General features: G+C 44.9%; 1 protein-coding gene and 2 long non-coding RNA genes across 10 annotated transcripts; 2 read left to right on the top strand and 1 right to left on the bottom strand.

Annotated features, from left to right (window-relative positions):
- Positions 1 to 6812: 6812 nt before the first annotated feature.
- Positions 6813 to 10987, top strand: LOC123156391 (cytosolic Fe-S cluster assembly factor NBP35). Of its 4 annotated transcripts, none has more exons than XM_044574518.1 (5): positions 6813 to 7072; positions 7252 to 7486; positions 7740 to 7857; positions 8005 to 8106; positions 9888 to 10987. In XM_044574518.1, the coding sequence occupies exons 3-5, from the start codon at positions 7809 to 7811 to the stop codon at positions 10781 to 10783; spliced, it is 1047 nt and encodes a 348-aa protein (XP_044430453.1). In that variant the 5' UTR covers positions 6813 to 7072; positions 7252 to 7486; positions 7740 to 7808; the 3' UTR covers positions 10784 to 10987. The 4 variants fall into 4 exon arrangements, with proteins under 4 accessions (XP_044430453.1, XP_044430455.1, XP_044430454.1 ...); XM_044574520.1 differs by having other exon boundaries at positions 6921 to 7072; positions 7249 to 7486; XM_044574521.1 differs by having other exon boundaries at positions 6926 to 7072; positions 7255 to 7486.
- Positions 10988 to 12269: 1282 nt separating this feature from the next.
- Positions 12270 to 17648, bottom strand: LOC123156389 (uncharacterized). Of its 5 annotated transcripts, none has more exons than XR_006478014.1 (5): positions 17395 to 17646; positions 16903 to 17282; positions 16652 to 16815; positions 12750 to 16235; positions 12270 to 12664 (listed from the first exon to the last, which is right to left on the bottom strand). It is a non-coding gene; the product is annotated as an uncharacterized lncRNA (long non-coding RNA). The 5 variants fall into 5 exon arrangements; XR_006478016.1 differs by having other exon boundaries at positions 16673 to 16815; XR_006478017.1 differs by having other exon boundaries at positions 16692 to 16815.
- Positions 13993 to 25247, top strand: LOC123156390 (uncharacterized). Its single transcript, XR_006478018.1, has 3 exons — positions 13993 to 14123; positions 24837 to 24954; positions 25102 to 25247. It is a non-coding gene; the product is annotated as an uncharacterized lncRNA (long non-coding RNA).
- Positions 25248 to 26770: the final 1523 nt, after the last annotated feature.

The raw sequence follows: 26770 nt of genomic DNA, 5'->3' as shown, positions 1-26770 counted from the left end.
GCACTCATTGGACTGCTCACATCAAAAAATGTGTTGCTTCCAACAAGTTGCTATCTTGTTCCATCTTACTGAAAACGAGGCTTTTCAGTCATCTTGCCCATGTGGTATAATTTGCATATCTCAAGTGATTCAAAATCAAGTGAGTCCAAACGATCCATCTACATGGAGTTTCTTCATGCGTATACACCAATAGACATGGTTCGCATGTCTCAAACTTTTCAAAAATGAGTGAGTCCAAAGATCCATCAACATGGAGCTTCTTCATGCGTTTTATACCAATATGACTTACATGGCAGTGCCACAAGTAAGTGGTACTATCATTACTATCTTATACTTTTTTTGGCATGAAAATGTGTATCACTACGATCGAGATTCAATAAACCATTCCTTTAGGTGCAAGACCATTGAAGGTATTATTCAAATAAATAGAGTAACCATTATTCTCCTTAAATGAATAACCGTATTGCGATAGACATAATCCAATTATGTCCATGTTCAACGCAGACACCAAATGACAATTATTCAGGTTTAATACTAATCTTGATGGTAGAGGGAGCGTGCGATGTTTAATCACATCAAACTTGGAAACACTTTCAACACATATCGTCAGCTCACCTTTAGCTAGTCTCCGTTTATTCCGTAGCTCTTTTATTTCGAGTTACTAACACTTAGCAACCGAACCGGTATCTTAATACCCTGGTGCTACTAGGAGTACTAGTAAAGTACACATTAACACAATGTATATCCAATATACTTCTATCGACCTTGCCAGCCTTCTCATCTACCAAGTATCTAGGGTAATTCTGCTCCAGTGGTTGTTCCCCTTATTACAGAAGCACTCAGTCTCGGGTTAAGGTTCAACCTTGGGTTTCTTCACTGGAGCAGCAACTGATTTGCCGTTTCATGAAGTATCCCTTCTTGCCCTTGCCCTTCTTGAAACTAGTGGTTTCACCAACCATCAACAATTGATGCTCCTTCTTGATTTCTACTTTCGCGGTGTCAGACATCGTGAATATCTCAAGGATCATCATATCTATCCCTGATAGGTTATAGTTCATCACGAAGCTCTAGCAGCTTGGTGGCAATGACTTTGGAGAAACATCACTATCTCATCTGGAAGATCAACTCCCACTCGATTCAAGTGATTGTTGCACTCAGACAATCTGAGCACAAGCTCAACGATTGAGCTTTTCTCCCTTAGTTTGCAGGATAAGAAAATCGTCGGAGGTCTTATACCTCTTGACGTGGGCACGAGCCTGAAATACCAATTTCAGCCCTCGAAACATCTCATATGTTCTGCGACGTTTCAAAAATGTCTTTGGTGCCTCAACTCTAAACCGTTTAACTAAACTATCACGTAGTTATCAAAACGTGTATGTCCGATGTTCGCAACATCCACAGACGACGTTTGGGGTTCAGCACACTGAGCGGTGCATTAAGGACATAAGCTTTCTACTGTCTGCATAATCGCTACTGTCAACTTTCAACTATATTTTCTCTAGGAACATATCTAAACAGTGGGACTAAAGCGCGAGCTTACGACATAATTTGCAAAGGTCTTTTGACTATGTTCAGGATAATTAAGTTCATCTTATGAACTCCCACTCAGATAGACATCCCTCTAGTCATCTAAGTGATTACATGATCCGAGTCAACTAGGCCGTGTCCGATCATCACGTGAGACGGACTAGTCATCATCGGTGAACATCTTCATGTTGATCGTATCCACCATACGACTCATGCTCGACCTTTCGGTATCTTGTGTTCCGAGGCCATGTCTGTACATGCTAGGCTCGTCAAGTCAACCTAAGTGTTTCGCGTGTGTAAATCTGGCTTACACCCGTTGTATGTGAACGTAAGAATCTATCACACCCGATCATCACGTGGTGCTTCGAAACGATGAACTTTAGCAATGGTGCACAGTTAGGGGATAACACTTCTTGAAATTGTTGTAAGGGATCATCTTATTTACTACCGTCGTTCTAAGCAAATAAGATGCATAAACATGATAAACATCACATGCAATCAAATAGTGACATGATATGGCCAATATCATTTTGCTCCTTTTGATCTCCATCTTCGGGGCTCCATGATCATCATCGTCACCGGCATGACACCATGATCTCCATCATCATGATCTCCATCATCGTGTCTTCATGAAGTTGTCTCGCCAACTATTACTTCTACTACTATGGCTACCGGTTAGCAATAAAGTAAAGTAATTACATGGCATTGTTTAATGACACGCAGGTCATACAATAAATAAAGACAACTCCTATGGCTCCTGCCGGTTATCATACTCATCGACATGCAAGTCGTGATTCCTATTACAAGAACATGATCAATCTCATACATCACATATCATTCATCACATTCTTCTTGGCCATATCACATCACATAGCATACCCTGCAAAAACAAGTTAGACGTCCTCTAATTGTTGTTTGCATGTTTTACGTGGCTGCTATGGGTTTCTAGCAAGAACGTTTCTTACCTACGCAAAACCACAACGTGATATGCCAATTGCTATTTACCCTTCATAAGGACCCTTTTCATCAAATCCGTCCCGACTAAAGTGGGAGAGACTGGCACCCGCTAGCCACCTTATGCACCAAGTGCATGTCAGTCGGTGGAACCTGTCTCATGTAAGTGTACGTGTAAGGTCGGTCCGGGCCGCTTCATCCCACAATACCGTCGAAACAAGATTGGACTAGTAATGGTAAGCATATTGAACAACATCAACACCCACAACTACTTTGTGTTCTACTCGTGCAAAGAATCTACGCAATAGACCTAGCTCATGATGCCACTGTTGGGGAACGTTGCAGAAATTCAAAATTTTCCTATGTGTCACCAAGATCTATCTATGGAGAAACCAGCAATGAGGGGAAGGAGAGTGCATCTACATACCCTTGTAGATCGCTAAGCGGAAGCGTTCAAGAGAATGGGGTTGAAGGAGTCGTACTCGTCGTGATCCAAATCACCGGAGATCCTAGTGCCGAACGAACGACACCTCCGCGTTCAACACACGTACAGCCCGGTGACGTCTCCCATGCCTTGATCCAGCAAGGAGAGAGGGAGAGGTTGAGGAAGACTCCATCCAGCAGCAGCACAACGACATGGTGGTGATGGAGGAGTGTGGCAATCCTGCAGGGCTTCGCCAAGCACCGCGGGAGAGGAGGAGTACTTGGAAGAGGGGGAGGGCTGCGCCAGAACATGTGGTGCGGCTGCCCTCCCACCCCCCACATATATATAGGGGCAAGGGAGAGGGGGGCCGGCCCCCTCAGATCCAATCTGAGGAGGGGGCGGCGGCCAAGGGGGGGAGGAGTGCCTCCCAAGTCAAGTGGAGGCCCTCCCCCTTAGGGTTTTCCCCTTCCCATGCGCATGGGCCTTGGGGGGGCTGGTGCCCCTGGCCCATTAAGGCTAGGGCGCCCCCTACAGCCCATGCTACTGTATTGGACGTGGTGGAACAATTTACGGACCTCCGGACCCCTCTGGAATCCTCCGGAACCTTCTGGAAGCTTCCCGGTACAATACCGAAAAAACCCGAACTTTTTCCGGAACCCGAACAACAACTTTCCATATATAAATCTTTACCTCCGGACCATTCCGGAACTCCTCGTGACGTCCGGGATCTCATCCGGGACTCCGAACAACATTCGGTAACCACATACAAACTTCCTTTATAACCCTAGCGTCATCGAACCTTAAGTGTGTAGACCCTACGGGTTCGAGAGACATGTAGACATGACCGAGACGTTCTCCGGTCAATAACCAGCAGCGGGATCTGGATACCCATGTTGGCTCCCACATGTTCCACAATGATCTCATCGGATGAACCACGATGTCAAGGACTCAATCGATCCCGTATACAATTCCCTTTGTCTAGCGGTATTGTACTTGCCCGAGATTCGATCATCGGTATACCGATACCTTGTTCAATCTCGTTACCGAAAAAACCCGAACTTTTTCCGGAACCCGAACAACAACTTTCCATATATAAATCTTTACCTCCGGACCATTCCGGAACTCCTCGTGACGTCCGGGATCTCATCCGGGACTCCGAACAACATTCGGTAACCACATACAAACTTCCTTTATAACCCTAGCATCATCGAACCTTAAGTGTGTAGACCCTACGGGTTCGGGAGACATGTAGACATGACCGAGACGTTCTCCGGTCAATAACCAGCAGCGGGATCTGGATACCCATGTTGGCTCCCACATGTTCCACGATGATCTCATCGGATGAACCATGATGTCAAGGACTCAATCGATCCCGTATACAATTCCCTTTGTCTAGCGGTATTGTACTTGCCCGAGATTCGATCGTCGGTATACCGATACCTTGTTCAATCTCGTTACCGGCAAGTCTCTTTACTCGTTCCGTAACACATCATCCCGTGATCAACCCTTGGTCACATTGTGCACATTATGATGATGCCCTACCGAGTGGGCCCAGAGATACCTCTCCGTTTACACGGAGTCACAAATCCCAGTCTCGATTCGTGCCAACCCAACAAACACTTTCGGAGATACCTGTAGTGCACCTTTATAGCCACCCAGTTACGTTGTGACGTTTGGTACACCCAAAGCATTCCTACGGTATCCGGGAGTTGCACAATCTCATGGTCTAAGGAAAAGATACTTGACATTAGAAAAGCTTTAGCATATGAACTACACGATCTTTGTGCTAGGCTTAGGATTGGGTCTTGTCCATCACATCATTCTCCTAATGATGTGATCCCGTTATCAACGACATCCAATGTCCATGGTCAGGAAACCGTAACCATATATTGATCAACGAGCTAGTCAACTAGAGGCTTACTAGGGACATGGTGTTGTCTATGTATCCACACATGTATCTGAGTTTCCTATCAATACAATTATAGCATGGATAATAAACAATTATGAACAAGGAAATATAGTAATAATAACCAATTTATTATTGCCTCTAGGGCATATTTCCAACACATCCAACCCCCAACAATGCTCACTGTTTATCAAGAGGTAGGAGGTTCAATCGGCTTCAGTTAGCAGCAGTAGCGAAGGAATCGCTTGGTCGGGTTCAGTTAACAGCAAGGGATCCATCGGAGTTCAGTAACGTAGCTAGTGCAATCACTCGGGTTCAGTAGGCGAACGCCACGCTCGGGTTCAGTTAGAGCCCAACGCCTCACACCCACGCGCGTACGTGTACAAGAGAAACGCGCATCGCTTGGCCGCTGACCACCCACCGTAACCGGGAACTCCCCGATATTTTCCTCTCCCTCGCTTCTACCACGATTTTTTCCGTCATGGATGGCCCAAAGAATGCCATGCAGGTGCGTCTCAGGCCCGCCCAGGACGAAAAAACCATTTTCTGTCATGATTTTTTGTCATAGAAGTAGGAGCCCACCACATCTATGATGATATCGGGTTTTGTCATAATTATCGTCATAGAAGTGTCATAAGTATGACAGAAAAAAAATTGTTCGGCCCAAAATGTCATGGATGTGTCTTTTTTTTGCAGTGATGGTTGATGCCAAATTTTCTTCTCTTTGTTGGTAGCCTAGTACTACTTGTGTTTTATTTCATTCTTGGAAGATCTATTGTTAATGCAAGAACTTGTTTTGGTTTGCAATCACTGATGCTGTTTTCTTTTTTATAGAATTTGTCTTCGTGAATGATCAATTGATGTGTGCATTATTAATCATTTAGTTTTGTTTATGCGGTGCAAATCATTTTTCAGAGTTCTGCTGTGGTGGATCATTCTTTCTTTTCTTGTTAAGAAGCCATTGTTTAATTAATCGTCCTGAAAAAGTGTAAACTGTGGTTAGTTGATTGATGCTTTATTGATCTAGACATTTGTATTTCGACGATGCAGAAGAAGGCCCTTGTACTGTGCGGCAGCTAGTTGAGGCATTAATTGTGTGCTTGTGCTGCTAACTGGATTAGCCAAAATGGTTCTCAAAATTGTGCTCTCGAATGTGCTACATGAGGCTTACACCTTTTACAAAGAATGTTGAATTTGGTTGTCCTCTTTAATCTTCTGTATTGGGTATGTGCTGCAAAACTTGCGCATGTGCTTGTAAATCATGGTTTATTAGTGTCATTTGTGCATTTGTGCCTGTCTCATAATGAAAAGCATGAGCCTTGTTTACCTTGAAACCAGTAATAGATTGTACTGTCAGAACTCTTCGCTCTTAATTATGATATGGTCTACTCATGTCCCAATTCATATAGTAACAAAAAAACGCCAAAGACGTCAAGCTGTGGAGAGAGATGTAACCCAGGTCTCTAACACTAGCAGAAAGTATGCATTTGTCCAATAATGTTCCAAATTTGTAATAACTGCAGTAAGGCAGCACTGAGGTGATGGCTTGCTCAGTGGACTCCACCATAATCAATGTTTTCACATGGCAGGCACTAAAATTTAAAATACAATAAGAATACACTGTCAAATACATTACAGATCACCTATCCCAAGTCAACTGTTCGGTTGTGATTTCAGAAGCAGATGAGCTCGAGCACCGTTTTGCATTTCCCTTATTATTTCTTTATTTTCGTCGAGGGGCTAAAATTAAAATTACGAAAAGTTCACTCTCGAAGAGAGAAGGAGGAGACAAAATTGAAGAAGCAACCACTCATAATATTTTTTTTGAAGGAGAAGCAACGAGATGCAAATTTGTCCTTGACAACGCTATCTACAACCAACAGCGCAGCGACTGAAACCCAACCTCCCAGCCGTTGGACCAGAATCCAACGGGGAATTTGATTTTTTGCCACTACTTATTTTGTACTTTGATAATTTGCCATCCCTTACTTTGTAATTGATCCCATGACACCCTTTACCTGGCACTTTGCTAATTTGCCCTCTGGCAAGTGGGTCCCGCAAAAAAATACCAAAATACCCTTGCCAATCGATTGACCAGGAATCGCTCGAGAGCTTCGGTCGTCGTTCTCGTTATCATCCCCTTCTCTCGCACAGCACAGGAGACGGCGGCGGCTACTGGACGTGACTCGGCACCATTGGTCGTCAACGGCGGCAGCCCTGGTGGTACTCGACGGCGGCGGCTACTACATCCCAGCTAGGAGGTGAGTCCCTCTCTCCCGCTCTTCTCCCCCGCTCCTCTCCCCGGCGACCTAGGGTTAGGGTGACCAGCACGCAGAGCGACGGCGGCCGGCTGGGTTGCGCCCCATAGCAAGAAGCCAGGATTGGGATTAGTGCAGCCGCTGTTTATGTCCTTAGTTAACACCACTAATCCTTTTAGCAGCAGCACTTTGAGACGGGGAGCAGCGGCGGCCGGCAAGAGCAGCTCGTGGAGACGCCGTGAGCACCAGGGGGAGGCGAGGAGACGCAAGAGGAGCAAGAGGGAGAGGTGGTGGCGGGGCAGCAGGGGCCTCCGGGGAGCAGCAGGGCGACGACAGCGGTGGCGGCTGTGTCAGGAGTGAGCACGGGCTAGGGTTCATCCCGATTGAGGGAGCAAACTGTGTGTTTTAGTCAAACAGGTAAAAGGGCAAAAGTGTCCGCTGTTTTGTGCACTTAAGTCGTTTCTTCTTTGCAAAGATTATTTTTGTGTACACAAGTGGCAAAAGAACAAAGTGCGAACTAAGGGGTGGCATCTGATCAATTACAATGTAATCTGTGGCAAAATACCAAAGCCCAAAGTAAACGGTGGCAAATAATCAAATCGCCCGAATCCAACGCCCGATACCCTCCCTGGTCGGCCGGGGTTTTAACGCGGTCCTCTCAAATCCTCAGTTCCCCTTCCCGGTCCAAGGAGAGCAACTTCGAGAAGGAGGCGGCGAGGGCGAGCAGGGAGCGGAAGAGATGGAGAACGGCGGCAGCAAAGGCGACGTCCCGGAGGACGCCAACGCCCGTAAGTCTCGATTATACCGTCCGTGTTCCCCCTTCTTCTTTGGATTCGGGCCGATTTGGCCGTCCGCGCTCTCCTGTTTTCTAGGTCGTCCTGCCATGGAAGAAGGGGGTGACTTGTGAGCTTATTATTTATGTGTTTCTTGCTTAGATTGCCCTGGAACGCAGTCGGAGGAGGCGGGGAAGGCCGATTCCTGCGCCGGGTGCCCTAACCAGCAGATTTGCGCCACCGCCCCCAAGGGCCCCGATCCTGGTAATCAGATCATCTCCGAGATTTTCATGCGCTATTCTATTTATTTGTAATGTTATCTGATGTCGGCGAATCAGCATCACTACCATAATTTGTTCCTTGTTTTTAAGAAATATACTTGAGCTCGGTTTAGGTAGTTTTAGTACTTCTGCAGTAGTTACCCATGTATGTAACCTTAACATATTCAAGGTTGTTGCTTACTGATTTTGTATGGCCACAGATGACTGATTAAAATGTTATAGTCATGGTGTTCTAGAAAAGAAGATGTAACAGTCATTCCAGTCCAAACCACAGAGTTGGCTGTGGATACTGCATAACTACGCATACAAGTCTCATAACAAGACTCAAAGTAGCGGTAGGAGTAATGCGCTTGTCTGTACTTTTGAGAAGGCAATGGCCAAAATACTGGCAAATGAATCTGTGGAAGATTGCTATGCCGGCAAATCGTTGCTCACTGCTTTTCTCCAATAAATCACCCTGCCTCTTTAATCTTGTTCTAGTTCTGGCTTTCGGTTCTAAATATCCTTCTAGCTGGTGTTCTTTTGTTCGTTTTGTCGAGTGTGGTGTTGGGGAATTAGCCAAGATGAAACTATCTCCATCTTGTGCATCTGTGGCTTATTCTTCTGCTCCTGCTCATATTTTGGAGTCAGCAAAGATAACTTATCCTTAATCAGTGCATCTGCTAACACTCCCCTTTCTGCTTGTTGGCCGCTGGAACTCAACTTTAGTGATGTAACATGTTCTTCAATAATAAAAAAATAGCGTACAATTGAAATGACCCATTTTCTTGTAGAACATGTTGGAAGGTTTGAGAATTCTAGATTGATGATGAAGCACTAGTGTGCTCAGTATTGGTTCATTCCTGTTTAGGCCTCCTTTGGTTTGGAGGAATTTTATAGGAATTCTATAGGATAGGATTTTTATAGGAAAAATTCCCTTACTGTCCTTTGGTTTATAGGATTAGAATCCTATTCCTATGGAGGAATTCTTCCTATCCTTAACATTTCATAGGAAAATAAACATTAGCCTAGACTCAATGGAAAAATTCCTATGATGTAAACCAAAGGACATCTCTCTTCCTATTTCTATTCATAGGATTTGAGATGCATGACATCTCATTTCATGCAAGTTTCCTATTCCTGTGATATTCCTACCCCTATGAACCAAAGGACCTTATGGTTTGATGAATAAGTCCATTTTATCCCCTTTGACTCTTGCGTAGTCTAATTTTTTTTATTTCTGAGTCCAAAATAGTCCACTTTACACTGCCGAACTATTAATACCAGTGCAAATTAGCCCCGAGCCATCCCTGCTTCGGCCGACATGGTATATATCTTGTGTTCTTGATATGTTTGCTCAAGCCCAAAGCGGGGCTTGGCTCGCCAGCCATGCTCAAGCCCAAGTCAGTGTTTATTTCTCGACCAGTAATCATTTACTAATAGATGATGGTGTTTATGACATATAAGATGTGCTTTATTCAGGATACATGTGGAATGGACCAGAGGGTTGTAGCTCCTTCGTTCAGTATTCTTAGCTGACTGTGTGCTTCCTGCCTGATCGGTGCCAACTGACTGACTGTTGTTGTTTGTCTTGGGCTTGCTCCAGTTTTGTGCTTAAGATAACCATATGCCAGTTTTTGTTCTTGATCTATTATAGGCTAGATAATCATTTGTTATAATTGGTGGTTAACGCGTGTGCAAATACACTTAGTACTTTTGCTTCTATTACTTCCATTGTAAGTGGCCTAAAAATGTTGATGAGAGTATTGTATTGTGTGTTTTCAGACTTGGTTGCTATTGCTGAGCGGATGGCTACTGTGAAACACAAGATACTGGTTTTGTCTGGAAAGGGAGGTGTTGGAAAGAGCACATTTTCAGCCCAGCTCTCATTTGCCCTAGCTGAAATGGACCATCAGGTTGGCCTTCTTGACATAGATATATGTGGCCCTAGCATCCCGAAAATGTTAGGCCTTGAAGGCCAGGATATTCATCAGAGCAACCTTGGGTGGTCACCAATCTATGTTGAGTCCAACCTTGGTGTCATGTCGATTGGGTTTATGCTGCCTAACCCAGATGATGCTGTCATATGGAGGGGTCCTCGCAAGAACGGATTGATCAAACAGTTTCTCAAGGATGTTGACTGGGGTGAGATTGACTACCTTGTAGTGGATGCACCCCCTGGAACATCAGATGAGCACATCTCAATCGTCCAGTACCTACAAGCCACCGAAGTTGATGGCGCGATAATCGTGACGACCCCTCAGCAAGTCTCTCTTATTGACGTGAGGAAGGAAATCAATTTCTGCAAGAAGGTGGGTGTGCCGGTGCTGGGCGTTGTGGAGAACATGAGTGGCCTGAGGCAGGCATTCACAGACCTCAAGTTCGTAAAGCCAGGTCCTGCAGGGGAGACAGACGCCACGGAGTGGGCGATGAACTACATCAAGGAGAAGGCTCCGGAGCTTTTGTCGGTCGTGGCCTGCAGCGAGGTGTTTGACAGCAGCAAGGGTGGCGCAGAGAAGATGTGCCATGAGATGGGGGTCCCTTTCCTCGGCAAGGTGCCGATGGACCCGCAGCTGTGCAAGGCAGCCGAGGAAGGGAGGTCGTGCTTCGCCGACCAGAGGTGCAGCGCCAGTGCGCCGGCTCTGAAAAGCATCATCGACAAGCTGATCAAAACCAAGTAAGCAGACAGTGTTTGTGCCTGTTGGAGAAGTACCACTAGTCAAAAATGTAATGATGATATCTGGGATGTCTCGTTGTACAATTGCTTGTTACACGCCCGAGTGGTTTTGACTCTGTTCTTAGTTTCCTAAAGCTTTTTGGCTTGTGTATCCGGGTTTTGTTTCAGAAATATTGAGCGTTGATGCGATAGAGGCTGAAATTACAGACTTCGGGCTTGCAGATTTTAATCATTTTGGCTTTGGGAAGTTGCAATTATTTTAGGATTTCCGATGATTCGTTTAGTGGGAAGAGATGTTTTGATCGACTACGAGGCGTTTGTGATGACTTCGTCTATCACGTTGTCGACACGATTAACACACGCTGATAATTCTTCCTCTGTCGTATTTTGTGGTATTCCACATGAAAATGAATGGATACGTTGCGTAAACCCGCCCCAAAAATAGAGGAGGCCGCAAAAGCCAAAAGGCAAATGCCGTCGCCCCTGACGCCTCACTCCCCTCCCTCACCCATTCCATGGGAATGTATCCTGTACTCCAGTGAATTCTGTGCTCCGGCTGCACCGTACGCAGCAGAGTCGCTAGATACAGAATACAGGGACACGATGGAGCCCAAACTCCCCACCTATGAAGTTTTGCGAAAAGGACCCCATGTAAGTACAGAATAGCTGAACGTTTCCAGGATGTGCTGCTTCCAGTTTGGAACAGAAAAACACAACTATGCTGTTTCGGCAGCTCGGGGTGTGCCTGGGCCGTCGACATGTTCCAGTGTAAGTAGAAGACTGAGCATCTCTGGAACAGGTTTCGTTTCCAAGCATTTTCTGGAGCAAAATTTGCACAAGTGATTTATGCAAGGAGTATATATTAATATAAACTGAATGTATAATTTCTAGCCAACATGTGCGCTCACTTTGTCTCCAAACAAATGAAAACATATGTTCCAGTGTAGAGAGATAGAAAAGTTTTATAAGGACCTTAATGTAGAAAGCTTTGCATCACCATGACACATTAGCTTTGTTCATAATATCCAGCATTTCTTCAGCTACTCCTTTGTTAGCTAGCTTTCCAATATAAATGGTTCCAAAGCTCAGTTCCAATATGAGCAGGAGCGTGTACAAAAAATTGTCACTGGCTGCTGGGAAGGCACTATTTGGTTGTCCTAAACATTCAAAAACCTTAAACTGATTCCAAAAAAAAACCCTAAAACTCCAGAAGGAGACACAGGAGCTCCAAGAAGCTTTTACAATCGTCCATTACATATAAATATGGTACAGATAGCAGCATGAAATTTCCAAACTGATATACAAAAGGAAACATATGTTCCATAGGAAGTGCACATTATGAAAACAAAATGTTTAGTGATTTAACAAGGTGCGACTAATTTGAAGTAAAAGAAGAATTTAACCATGATTTTAATTGGTGAAACCTGCATGACAAATGAGAAGACTATAGTGTCGGGTGTATGAAACACACACGTCAAACTGCAAAAGGATCAATCAACAATCATTCATTGGCATTCCACCACCTTTTTAATCCATCTTGACATTGCGAAGTTAATATTACAGCAATAATATGTCGTGAATGCTTTCTGAATCGGGCTCATGACATTACACATAATTCTGCCATCAACCACATACTTCAACGATCAAATCTAGATGTTACTAATAAATCAGGTATAGCAGGTACACATATACTGCACCAACTAATGTCCGCTCCCATGGGCTGTAAATCTAGATGCTACTAATAAACAAGTTTTAGTCGAAGACTTCCAAATTCTGAATATGTTTTAATCAAAGAGGATCAAAATATAAACACACCATTTGAGCTACCAGTGCCAACTTAGTAAATAGAATAATCTATCTTCAAACTTTTTGGATACTGCTTGCTCTGCAAAGAAGAAAACAAAGTGCATTACTAAAAGCTGATGAAAGACATACTATTTAAATTCTGGCGTAATATGACAAATAAATACCATGGAAAAGTTGTTGGCATCATCTTCAGGTCCCATTCATTGTAGATGATCCGACACTTGAAGCAATGCTTGCCATTGACTCCATCCTTCCATGCTCCGTGCAGAAATAATTTTTAGATATTACATCCAGCAACAACTAAGAGTTAGATTGTCATGAGAGCTGTAGCACATCGAAGTCTAAGAAAACAATAATCCCATGCTAAAGTAGCGAAGAATGATAATGTATATGGAATGCATTGGCATTTAGATGAACTAAGGAAAAGAAAAGGAGTGCTTGTGAAAATGGTCTTGAGTACAGCAGCATAATATAGCATAGCCTTTTTGCCATGGACACATAGCATGATATCACCACAAAGTGAGATCTGTAGGAATAAAATGCCATTTTATCACACCTGTAGGAACATATTGCAAGTGTTAATGAATCTCAGTCTTGTGCGGCTGTGCCTTCAAGCAGAATATCACAACTTGTGCCAACAAGCACTTCATGTTCAGGACTTGAACAAGTAGATAAAATTACTTCACTCATGTACACTACCAGGCCATAAGTTTCTGAAATTTTTACTATACATAATTGCTAGAATATGCAGTCTAAGCAAAATATAGCAATTTCTCTGACTAAGTTTGCCGCGCCAAGATACAGAAAGACATCTACTCAAGATACGATTGGCTACAACTCCAAAAATCAGTATAAAGGGAACAAATGATTAGATCCAAAACACATAATAGTAACACAAATTCGTAACATCTAAAAGAATACCTGAAGGCTCGGAGTTCTCTTCTCCGGCGTCGGTAGATGGCGGAGCTAGGCAGGAGTGTGTGGCTGTGGAGGGGGTTGCGTCGAGGTGGATAATGGCGGGGCAGAGGTGGGGCGAGTTTCCCGCTGGACGTCGGAGCAGAGTACGTCCGTACTGCAGCGAGCTTGTTCCACCGGTGTGGCAGCGCAGCCCACGGCGAGATCCGCCGCCAGGCCCCTGATGCTTTTTGTTCTTTCTGTTCCAAACTGTGGCACACCTAAGTAACGGGGGCGCCTTTTGTGCTTATGTGGGGCGCCTTTTGGCAAAATTCTAAGAGCGGGGCGTTCGGGTTTCATCCTAACCTTGTATTCTGTATCTGATGGATGAGCTGCGTACGGTGCAGCCGGAGCACCCAATCCATTGGAGTATAGGATACTTTCCCCCCATTCCATTCCCCTCTCTGGCTCTCTCTCTCTCTGCACCGCACCCGAACCAAGCGACGCCTCCCTTCCGACCCACACCATACCCACTACGCGGCGACGACACCGGCGGCCGGCCCTAGGCGCGGACGGAGTCCGGCAAGCTCCCCGATCATCGTTTCATCACCCACCTCGGGTGCGGGCCTCTGCTCCAGCCGGAGGTACGAACCCGGCCCCAAATCACGCGATGCTAGCCAGCCCAATCCATCGGTTCGGCGTCGGATTTGTGTTGCCTGTCACTAGATCTGGATGCGGCGGATGCATAATCACTCATGGAATTGGTTCGAGTCCATAATTTGCGTTCTATGATTCCCCGTTCGCACCTGTTCGTTCGTCTGACCACCTCGTATTGCTTTATGCTGGCGTATCTGAATGCTTGGAGTGTTAGTTAATCGATTTCACTACATATTTCCTGATGCTCGGCCGTGCCTAGTCATGTTCAGTTAATTTTGCAGGATGATTTAGGAATATATATGAAGGTTATAAAGGCATTTCATCTTTCTATTCTATTTCAAAAAGAACAATATAGCCATTCATTTTATTTTGATGAACATTGCACATATTTGGGAGAGATATGGTCAACATGGTACAGATTTCTCAATCCAATACTTGATGCATCATAATGGTCTGTGTCCTAGCCGGGATCAGGTTGAACGTACTAAATCTTCAAAAACAACAAAATCAGAAGGAAATCGCTTAATAAACACTATAATTGTTTGGTGCTAGCTATAATAAAACATAAGCACAAAATATAAAAGCAATTTGACTACAAATTAACATAGGTCCTACTAAAACTTCCCCGAGTCACAACAGTACACATTTAAGAAGCTCTGTGTAGAATTCTTCAACAACATGTTCCACTACAGGCATCATCCCCACCTTAATCATGCATTAACGCCAACTCGATAAGAAAAAACCAGAGTACCTCATCTCTATTGTATGCATGAAGGTAGCTTCCAAACATGTTAACACCTACTAAGTTATTGAAGGGTAAGTCTTATTTCTATGTTCCAAGCTTCTAATTAGATGTCTGCAGGGGGTGACGTTTTGGCCGGAAATATTATTTACTACATGAAATGTAGTAGATAAAAGGCCATGCTAAAAAAATAGGCGTAATAGAAGTGAAATCCTGTGATGAAAATGGGAAATATAACGCAAAAAGTAAAACCAAATTCCAACATAATCGTGGCCTCAAAGCCCTTCTAGTATCAGTGATCTGCACGATACTACAGACCCAATTAATAAAATTCCTAGCTCTACCCCTTCCGGCAAGAGATGTTCTCTTAGACGTTAATAGCAAGAGAATTGATAGCATGGACATAAACAGGGTCTCCCTAGCGAGGAATTCTGAATCCTCTAATTGCATGGTTTGGAATAATAAAAACTACTCATATGACAAAATATTCTCCGGTTACAGTTACATAAGGGATATCCCATGCAATATTTCGCACTTTAAAACCAAATGGTTCGTGACCAGAAGTAATTAAAGAGTAATTGGAAGAACTCTGCACTTTGGCAATGTCACCTTATTTCTGGTTGATGCTCAAATTTAACAGCAATGGTTGATAATAGGTGCCGCTTATCAGGATTCATGAACCATGCATGTTCTATCATTTACTATTCCTTGTAGGCCAAATGATTTTGCTTTTGTTTGAATGATTCCGACAAGTTGATGGCTACGAAAAGAATAGAAAACAAAGCCAAGATCAATTTTGTAACTATAGTATGCTTCAGGGCCTTACCAGACCAAATAAATTGTATCGGAGGGTGTGAAGTATCAAGCCTAATTAGCTTGAGAGATCCACTCTTGTTATCACCCTCTTACAATATACAGAGGACAAGCAGATATGGAGCACTTGAACAACTAAAAATACAGGAGATAATAAAAAAACATGAACAACTAATTGTACATAAACAATTGATTTAGATTAATTAAAATGATTTTCCCATTGCAAATAGTTCCTGATAAATGAACAAATAGATCAATAGCATGAGGGTGGTGATCCAGTGCGAAAAAAGTAAATCCAAACTGGTAATCAGTTTCGGGTATCTCTGCCTGAAAGTGTTTTACGTATTACTTCTAGAATGTTTACCTTCCGATGGTTCTTTCTCAAATCAAGGAACTCATAAATATCAGCATGCCAAGGCTCCAAATATATAGCAAATGCACCTAAAATATAGAACCATTAAGAATATGTAAATTGGGTCCAACCAGCTGATGCTACTTACCTTTTCTCTTTCCTCCACCTTGATCAACACAGCGTGCAGTATCACTGAAAACACGCAGGATGGGGACAATTCCATTAGTTCCTCGAATGTAACTGTAGTAGCTCAAACATTGTGAATTGACATAGATTTGCTTATGGAAGCGCATTCCGAGAAAGTATCATAAATTCCCTCAATGATTTCGTCTTTCATGCAAACAAGAAAGCAACTGCTTAACTGCATCACAAATAAATAAATAGTAGGAATATCACTACACAACTTAACAATTAATACTGAATTTAGTTTTTTTTAACAACACTGAATTCAGTTATGGTAGAAGGTGCAGTTCTTGAGGTGATGGGAGTGATCCCTATTTTCATATCATCACAATTTGCAAAACCGTAGTGCATCTACAGGCTACAGCCCTCTAACAATCCATGCATTCCAGATAAAAGGTTCAAGTAACAGGAAATCCCGTCTATACCCTTCAGATAAAGTACTGTACATGGTTAGAGAATGCTCACACCCCCTTCCCTGCGTCAGATGCCTGTTTAACCACAAAAATACCCTGCTCTTCGGAACACCTTCAGCGCCATTGTGTGTGTACCCGTCCTGCATCGCGTGTTAGCGCCGAAGTGCACCGTGTACCTAATCGACACCCCGAATATCAGATGTCACACCTCCATACAGTAGCTAGCGGTGGTACAACAGAAAGGGATAGAGGTGCGAGCATACTGGACACGGGCTTGGTTACCGGACGGGTGGTCATCGGCGCCGCGAGGAGTCGCGACCAGGAGGTCATGGTGGCGCGGCACCAAGGGTTCGCCCTATGACCGCGAGATAGGCCGGGGTCGAGGAACTGCGTCGACCCTGCCCATGGACAGGAGCCGTTTGCGGACGCCGGTTCCAGTGGTGCCGCCTTCGGCAAACTCAGGCGTCATGGTGGACACCGTCGGGGTCAACGTTTGGGTGGGGCGCGGCAGTGGTAGGAGAGGTCGGGATTCGGAGGAGGCGCTGCGAGAGAAGGGCCTTCGCTGCTTGGACCCAACGGGGAAAACTGACCCAATTAACCTCAGGGGTCCATAGCTACGGGAGTAGCTTCCCTCGCGTGAGATCTGACATGAAGGTCACATGAAGAAATCAGGGGGATGGAGCTCAAGATAACCCGGAGGGAATAGGGGATCTCTAGGATCTAGGAAAGGGTTGGAAGAAAAAGGAAACGCACACCTCCATTTAATTGCAGCCGGGTGCACATCAATCGTGATAAATGCTTCCTGAAACTGAAGATCGATTGCCGGATTTATCGTCCACCCAACAGTCCCCTGCCGCTTCGGCTGTAGATGCATCAACTTCGCCTCCCCATGGATCGGTCTGGTCCTCTCGTTGGAGATGCCGACCGAGCAAAGAGCAGACAGCTCGTCGAGCCACACATGCGCAGCGATCAGCTCGTATGCAGTGGCACCTAGCCCATTTGGCCCAAATTCACAGTATACGTCCGAAATAGTTCCCGGAGCAGCGGCCCACTCCAGTTGACCGCATGTGCTCAGCGTACAGTGGTCATGGGGGCCAGAGAGACATCTAATGGACAGCAAAGACCGAAACAGAAGATCTGACGGTTAAGACCCTAATGGCCTGAGAGGGCTGGATTAGTGCTCAGTTATAATATATCTAAATATGTTCGTATGTAATGGATCAATACCAATTTTAATCACAAATCATTTTGAGTTGTTGACTGGTCTACTGCTGCTTGCAGCTGCTAATACCCAGTTTCAGAGAGGGAGAATACCAGGATACTGATCTAGAACCATGGTATGTGCGATCAGCTAGGAGGGCACCAGTGCTCTAGATGGTGAACGTTACCCTGCTTAGGTGCTAGCCGCCACCATCCTAACTAGGTGTCTGCCTAATCCTGACTAGAATCTGGAGGTCACCCGGCCGCCAGCTTGGTGCTTTTTAGAGTACTCCCAAGGCCATCTTCCCTAAGCGGCAGCCTCATTTCCTGGTGCAGTTGGTTCATGTCATCCATGCCAGGGAGGATGATAATATTGTTATTTGTAGCATTCATACTACTATCCTAGTTCCAAATCAGATGCTAAATTTATGTGGGTTACTGGTTAGTTGTATTTCGCGCAAGTAGTATCACTTCATAATTTTATTCCGGCTCCATGGTTGTTACATACCTGCTTTGCCAGGCTACACTTCTGCTTGCCTCTGCCACCACGACATTTTGAAGTGTATATGTGGATTGCTTAGCCCTTTCCAAAAGTTTGGACTTTTGGTTGCGTTGGCTAGTGCATGAAGCTTAACATGGTATCATCAGAGTCTAAGGTTTTGAGCTCAATCCTGGCTTCTGCAATTCATCCAAAAATTGCTGTTGTTCCCTCTATGTCCATGTATAGGCTTCTTGAGCCATACCTCTGAGTCTATTCACGTGTTGACTTCTCGCGTCACATGTGAGAGGGGTGTTGAAGTGCATATGTGGATTGCCTAGCCCTTTCCATCAGTTTGGATTTTTGGTTACGTTGGCTAGTGCATGTAGCTTAGCAGACATCTCCTCCCATACCGTTGGGCCCACTCCCGTTTCTCGCTATCTTGCACTGCTAGCACACTCCCGAAGGCTGAAGCCTGGGAGATCTTCCATCGGGCATCAGCCGACCAGGCCCGACCCAACCGTGGATGTGCAGGCGATCGGAGGCGGACTGGAACAAGCACGCCAAGAACGAGACGAAGAATCGATCTGTTCGATCGAAGGGAGGTGGAGATCGAAAAAAAATTGATCGTGAGGACGAGTTGCGACGTCTGGAGACTTAAACCTAGGCTCTAATACCATGTTAGGAAAGCAACTTATCTTCATTGAAGGCCCAAGGGGCATATATATATTACACATGACTTGAGGTGTAAGGAAACTAAACATAGACTAATAAGGACTCCTAGACCAATACTAATACTCCTTAACAATAATAAATGATTATCTAGCCTATAATAGATCAAGAACAAAAACTAGCATATGGTTATCTTAAGCACAGAAACTAGAGCAGGCCCAAGACAAACAACAACAGTCAGTCGGTCAGCACCGATCAGGCAGGAAGCACACAGTCAGCTAAGAATACTGGACGACGGAGCTACAAGTCTCTAGTCCATTCCACATGTATCCTGAATAAAGCACATCTTATATGTCATAAACACCATCATCTATTAGTAAATGATTACTGGTCGAGAAATACACACTAACTTGGGCTTGAGCATTGGCTGGCGAGCCGAGCCCCGCTTAGCTTGGGCTTGAACAAACATATCAAGAACACAAGATATATACCATGTCGGCCGAAGCAGGGATGGCTCGGGGCTAATTTGCACTGGTATTAATAGTTCGTCAGTGTAAAGTGAACTATTTTTGGACTCAGAAATAAAAAATTTAGACTGCGCAAGAGTCAAAGGGGATAAAATGGACTTGTTCCATCAAACCAAAACAGGAAGGAACAAATACTGAGCACACCAATGCTTCATCATCAATCTGGAATTCTCAAACCTTCCAACATGTTCTACAAGAGAATGGGTCATTTCAATCGTGCGCTAATTTTTTTATATTGAAGAACATGTTACATCACTAATGTTGAGTTCCAGCGGCCAACAAGCAGAAAGGGCAGTGTTAGCAGATGCACTGATAAAGGATAAGTTATCTTTGCTGACTCCAGAATATAAGCAGGAGCAGAAGAATAAGCCACAGATGCACAAGATGGAGATAGTTTCATCTTGGCTAATTCCCCAACACCACACTCGAACAAAACGAACAAAAGAACACCAGCTAGAAGGATATTTAGAACCGAAAGCCAGAACTAGAACAAGATTAAAGAGGCAGGGTGATTTATTGGAGAAAAGCTAACTGCGAGGATTTGCCGGCATAGCAATCTTTAACAACTTCATTTGCCAGTATTCTGGCCATTGCCTTCTCAAAAGTACAGGCAAGTGCATTACTCCTACCACTACTTAGTCTTCTTATGATACTTGTATGTGTAGTTATGCAGTATCCACAACCAGCTCGCGATTTGGATTGGAATGACTGTTACATCTTCTTTTCTAGAACACCATGACTATAACATTTTTATCAGTCATCTGTGGCCATACAAAATCAGTAAGCAACAACCTTGAATATGTTAAGGTTACATACATGGGTAACTACTGCAGAAGTACTAAAACTACCTAGACCGAGCTCAAGTATATTTCTTAAAAACAAGGAACAAATTATGGTAGTGATGCTGATTCACCGACATCAGATAACGTTACAAATAAATAGAATAGCGCATGAAAATCTCGGAGATGATATGATTACCAGGATCGGGGCCCTTGGGGGCGGTGGCGCAAATCTGCTGGTTAGGGCACCCGGCGCAGGAATCGGCCTTCCCCGCCTCCTCCGACTGTGTTCCAGGGCAATCTAAGCAAGAAACACATAAATAATAAGCTCACAAGTCACCCCCTTCTTCCATGGCAGGACGACCTAGAAAACAGGAGAGCGCGGACGGCCAAATCGGCCCGAATCCAAAGAAGAAGGGGGAACACGGACGGTATAATCGAGACTTACGGGCATTGGCGTCCTCCGGGACGTCGCCTTTGCTGCCGCCGTTCTCCATCTCTTCCGCTCCCTGCTCGCCCTCGCCGCCTCCTTCTTGAAGTTGCTCTCCTTGGACCGGGAAGGGGAACTGAGGATTTGAGAGGACGGCGTTAAAACCCCGGCCGACCAGGGAGGGTATCGGGCGTTGGATTCTGGTCCAACGGCTGGGAGGTTGGGTTTCAGTCGCTGCGCTGTTGGTTGTACATAGCGTTGTCAAGGAAAAATTTGCATCTCATTGCTTCTCCTTCAAAGAAAAATATTGTGAGTGGTTGCTTCTTCAAATTTGTCTCCTCCTTCTCTCTTTGAGAGTGAACTTTTCACAATTTTAATTTTAGCCCCTCGACGAAAATAAAGAAATAAAGGGAAATTCAAAACGGTGCTCGAGCTCATCTGCTCCTGAAATCACAACCGAACAGTTGACTTGGGATAGATGATCTGCAATGTATTTAGCAGTGTATTCTGATTGTATTTTGAATTTTAGTGCCTACCATGTGGAAGCATTGATTATGGTGGAGCCCATTGAGCAAGCCATCACCTTAGTGCTGCCTTACCGCAATTATTATAAATTGGAACATTATTGGACAAATGCATACTTTCTGCTAGTGTTAGAGCCCTGGGTTACATCTGTCTCCACAGCTTGACGTCTTTGGCGTTTTTTTGTTACTATATGAATTGGGACATGAGCAGACCATATCATAATTAAGAGCGAAGACTTCTGACAGTGCAATCTATTACTGATTTCAAGGTAAACAAGGCTCATGCTTTTCACTATGAGACAGGCACAAATGCACAACTGACACTAATAAACCATGATTTACAAGCACATGCGCAAGTTTTGCAGCACATAACCAATACTGAAGATTAAGGGTACACCAAATTCAACATTCTTTGTAAAAGTTGTAAGCCTCATGTAGCACATTCGAGAGCACAATTTTGAGAACCATTGTTGGCTAATCTAGTTAGCAGCACAAACACACAATTAATGCCTCAAGTAGCCGCCGCAAAGTACAAGAGCCTTCTTCTGCAATACAAATGTCCAGATCAATAAAGCATCAATCAACTAAGCACAGTTTACACTTTTTCAGGACGAATAATTAAACAATGGCTCCTTAACAAGAAAAGAAAGAATGATCCACCACCACAGCAAAACTCTGGAAAATGATTTGCACTGCATAAACAAAACTAAATGATTAATAATGCACACATCAGTTGATCGTTCACGAAGACAAATTCTATGGAAAAGAAAAGCATCAGTGAGTGTAAACCAAAACAAGTTCTTGCATTAACAATAGATCTTCCAAAAATGAAATAAAACACAAGTAGTAGTAGGCTACCAACGGAGAGAAGAAAATTTGGCATCAACCATCACTACAAAAAAAAGACACATCTATGACATTTTGGGTTGAACGAATTTTTTTTCTGTCATACTTATGACACTTCTATGATGATAATTATGACAAAATCAGGTATCATCATAGATGTGGTGGGCTCCTACTTCTATGACAAAAAATCATGACAGAAAATGGGCTTTTCGTCCTGGGCGGGCCTGAGAAACACCTGCATGACATTCTTTGGGTCGTCCATGACGGAAAAAATCGTGGTAAAAGCGAGGGCGAGGAAAATATCAGGGAGTTCCTAGTTACGGTGGGTGGCCGGGGGCCGAGCGATGCGCGTTTCTCTCATACACGTACGCGTGTGGGTGTGAGGCGTTGGGCTCTAACTGAACCCGAGCGTGGCGTTCGCCTACTGAACCCGAGTGATTGCACTAGCTACGTTACTGAACCCCGATCGATCCCTTGCTGTTAATTGAACCCGATCGAGCGATTCCTTCGCTATTGCTGCTAATTGAAGCCGGTTGAACCTGCTGCCTCTTGATAAACAGTGAGCGTTGTTGGGGGTTGGATGAATAGTTCCCGGTGGGGGTTGGATGAACAGGGCCCCGTGGGGGTGTAGAGGTTGTTGCCGCTGGATGAACAGGACCACTATCGAGCTGATTGGGGCTGGATGAACAGGACGACCCCGTGGAGGGCTGGTTGAACAGTAGCCAGTGGAGGGGTGGTTGAAAAGTAGCTGGTGGAGGAGCGGTGGAGGCTGGATGAACAGAAGCCCGTGTATGAACAGACGCAAGTGGAGGCTGGAGGAGGTCGACACGGTGGATGAACAATTGCCCGTGGAGGCTGGAGGAGGTCGCCGGTGGAGATGAACAGTAACCCGTGGAGTCCCGTTCTGCGGTACGCCACACCCCTCCTGATGAAAAGGACCCCCGTTTCGACCGTAGCGCTCCAACACAAGTCTGTTTTCTCCATTTTACGGTACGCCACACCCCTCCCGATCAACAGGACCCTATTTCGACCTTAGGCACTCAAACACAAGTATGTTTCCTCCGTTTTGCGGTACGGTAGACCCCTCCCGATGAATAGGATCCCGTTTCGATCCTAGATGATCGAACACAAGGCCGTTTCATTCGTTCCGTGGTACATCAGGCCTCGTTTCGATCGGCTGTTCCGTCCAAGCCGGTTGCCTCCCAATGAACACGATTCATTCCGACCCAGTCTGTTGCCTCCCGATGAACAGGACGCATTCCGACCTAGTCACTTGGCTCCCGGTGAACACGATGTTGTTTCGTCCGTTCTGACCTAGCCGGTTAGCTGAAGATGAACAGGACAACGTCGCTGCCGTCCGTTGCCTCTCCATGTACACGAACCCTGGCCGTTCGTATGCGCGAGTACACGTTTCAAGACCCCGCTCATATGTACGTACGTGGCCGTATTTTTTGGCGTGTGGCTATATGTACGTGTACACGGTTTAGACGGGACAACCTGAACTACTACGCGGGGGGCTCTACTATGACACGTGCCGCTACTTACTCGGCCACGGTTCATCGTTGCAGAACGACCGATCGACCAGTATGTACGTACACCTTCGCGATAAGATAGACAACACTACGTACACTTTGACCGGGTGGGTCCCAGCTGTCAGGGAGGATAAGGACACACTTCCTTGCGTGCGAAGATATATCTGCTGGGTCCAGCTGTCAGGGGAGAATCATTTTTTTGCCCGTAATAAGGACGCACTTCCTTGTGTGCGAAGATGTAGCTGGTGGGTCCCAGCTGTCAGGGGAAGAAAACATTATGTTTTAGGGTAAAAAGGATGCAGTTGAATGCATGCGTCCATGGGCGTGGTGCGTCCCCACTGTCAGCCTCTCACGTACAGTAATCTTTCGGTGACTCGTTTGTTGACCACTTTGACCACACCATGTCGAGCGCACCAAGGCCGGTGGACAACGACGAGGCCCCAGACTAGAACGACCCGGAGATGAGGAAGACACAGCAGTGGAGTCGGAGATGGAGAGGAGTGGGAAACTTGATTGGTTCGGGTGGCGGCAGCACTGCCGCCCACGGAAGACAGGAGCAAGGACAGAGGTTGAAGAAGCAGCACGACCGGCCATGGGAGGCGGTAGCAGGCGGTACTGCCGGCGGTGGTTTGGGCGGCTGAAGCATGAATATCTGAGATTGAAGAAGCACCACAGCCGTTAGATGGACATCCAACGGCCACTGCTAATAGAACTGTCTGTTGACTATAAGTTTTTTTTAGTTGAGTGTGTTGACTATAAGTTGACAAAGCCTTGCGTACGCGTCAACTTAGTAGGCCCACAAGTGACCATCACATCTGTGGCAGAGAACATATAGCCCATTTATGATTTGTATTTTTAATTACAATGGAATTTACTCAGCCCATTTTTGCTAAAACTACAGCCCATTTTCTAGCTAGGACTTTGTTAATAATTTCCCTTATTATTTCTTTATTTTTGTCGAGGGGCTAAAATTAAAATTGTGAAAAGTTCACTCTCAAAGAGAGGAGGAGAAAAATTTGAAGAAGCAACCACTCACAATATTTTTCTTTGAAGGAGAAGCAATGAGATGCAAATTTGTCCTTGACAACGCTATGTACAACCAACAGCGCAGCGACTGAAACCCAACCTCCCAGCCGTTGGACCAGAATCCAACGCCCGATACCCTCCCTGGTCGGCCGGGGTTTTAACGCGGTCCTCTCAAATCCTCAGTTCCCCTTCCCGGTCCAAGGAGAGCAACTTCGAGAAGGAGGCGGTGAGGGCGAGCAGGGAGCGGAAGAGATGGAGAACGGCGGCAGCAAAGGCGACGTCCCGGAGGACGCCAACGCCCGTAAGTCTCGATTATACCGTCCGTGTTCCCCCTTTTTCTTTGGATTCGGGCCGATTTGGCCGTCCGCGCTCTCCTGTTTTCTAGGTCGTCCTGCCATGGAAGAAGGGGGTGACTTGTGAGCTTATTATTTATGTGTTTCTTGCTTAGATTGCCCTGGAACGCAGTCGGAGAAGGCGGGGAAGGCCGATTCCTGCACCGGGTGCCCTAACCAGCAGATTTGCGCCACCGCCCCCAAGGGCCCCGATCCTGGTAATCAGATCATCTCCGAGATTTTCATGCGCTATTCTATTTATTTGTAATGTTATCTGATGTCGGTGGATCAGCATCAGTGCCATAATTTGTTCCTTGTTTTTAAGAAATATACTTGAGCTCGGTTTAGGTAGTTTTAGTACTTCTGCAGTAGTTACCCATGTATGTAACCTTAACATATTCAAGGTTGTTGCTTACTGATTTTGTATGGCCACAGATGACTGATAAAAATGTTATACTTGTGGTGTTCTAGAAAAAAAGATGTAAAGTCATTCCAATCCAAATCGCGAGCTGGTTGTGGATACTGCATAACTACACATACAAGTATCATGAGAAGACTAAGTAGTGGTAGGAGTAATGCACTTGCCTGTACTTTTGAGAAGGCAATGGCCAGAATACTGGCAAATGAAGTTGTCAAAGATTGCTATGCCGGCAAATCCTCGCAGTTAGCTTTTCTCCAATAAATCACCCTGCCTCTTTAATCTTGTTCTAGTTCTGGCTTTCGGTTCTAAATATCCTTCTAGCTGGTGTTCTTTTGTTCGTTTTGTTCGAGTGTGGTGTTGGGGAATTAGCCAAGATGAAACTATCTCCATCTTGTGCATCTGTGGCTTATTCTTCTGCTCCTGCTTATATTCTGGAGTCAACAAAGATAACTTATCCTTTATCAGTGCATCTGCTAACACTGCCCTTTCTGCTTGTTGGCCACTGGAACTCAACATTAGTGATGTAACATGTTCTTCAATATAAAAAAATTAGCGCACGATTGAAATGACCCATTCTCTTGTAGAACATGTTGGAAGGTTTGAGAATTCCAGATTGATGATGAAGCATTGGTGTGCTCAGTATTTGTTCCTTCCTGTTTTGGTTTGATGGAATAAGTCCATTTTATCCCCTTTGACTCTTGCGCAGTCTAAATTTTTTATTTCTGAGTCCAAAAATAGTTCACTTTACACTGACGAACTATTAATACCAGTGCAAATTAGCCCCGAGCCATCCCTGCTTCGGCCGACATGGTATATATCTTGTGTTCTTGATATGTTTGTTCAAGCCCAAGCTAAGCGGGGCTCGGCTCGCCAGCCAATGCTCAAGCCCAAGTCAGTGTGTATTTCTCGACTAGTAATCATTTACTAATAGATGATGGTGTTTATGACATATAAGATGTGCTTTATTCAGGATACATGTGGAATGGACCAGAGACTTGTAGCTCCGTCGTCCAGTATTCTTAGCTGACTGTGTGCTTCCTGCTTGATCGGTGCTGACCGACTGACTGTTGTTGTTTGTCTTGGGCCTGCTCTAGTTTCTGTGCTTAAGATAACCATATGCTAGTTTCTATGCATAAGTTCACAAGGCCACTGAACCCGCAAGTTGATCACCAAAACATACATCAAGTACATCACGTGAATATCCCATTGTCACCACAGATAAGCACATGCAAGACATACATCAAGTGTTCTCAAATCCTTAAAGACTCAATCCGATAAGATAACTTCAAAGGGAAAACTCAATCCATTACAAGAAGGTAGAGGGGGAGAAACATCATATGATCCAACTATAATAGCAAAGCTCG

This window comes from Triticum aestivum, chromosome 7B (genome assembly GCF_018294505.1).
Source record: "Triticum aestivum cultivar Chinese Spring chromosome 7B, IWGSC CS RefSeq v2.1, whole genome shotgun sequence".
In the NCBI taxonomy this organism is placed as follows: domain Eukaryota; kingdom Viridiplantae; phylum Streptophyta; class Magnoliopsida; order Poales; family Poaceae; genus Triticum; species Triticum aestivum.
The sequence above is the reverse complement of the archived record's forward strand: the minus strand, read 5'-3'. Positions and strand labels throughout refer to the sequence as shown.

What these genes read in the sequence shown, in the direction of transcription:
- LOC123156391 (XM_044574518.1), top strand. Translation starts at nt 7,809, where the DNA reads ATGGAGAACGGCGGCAGCAAAGGCGACGTCCCGGAGGACGCCAACGCC. An exon ending in CCCGGAGGACGCCAACGCCC is followed by an intron (nt 7,858 to 8,004) that starts GTAAGTCTCGAT and finishes TTTCTTGCTTAG; the next exon opens with ATTGCCCTGGAACGCAGTCG. An exon ending in CCCCAAGGGCCCCGATCCTG is followed by an intron (nt 8,107 to 9,887) that starts GTAATCAGATCA and finishes GTGTGTTTTCAG; the next exon opens with ACTTGGTTGCTATTGCTGAG.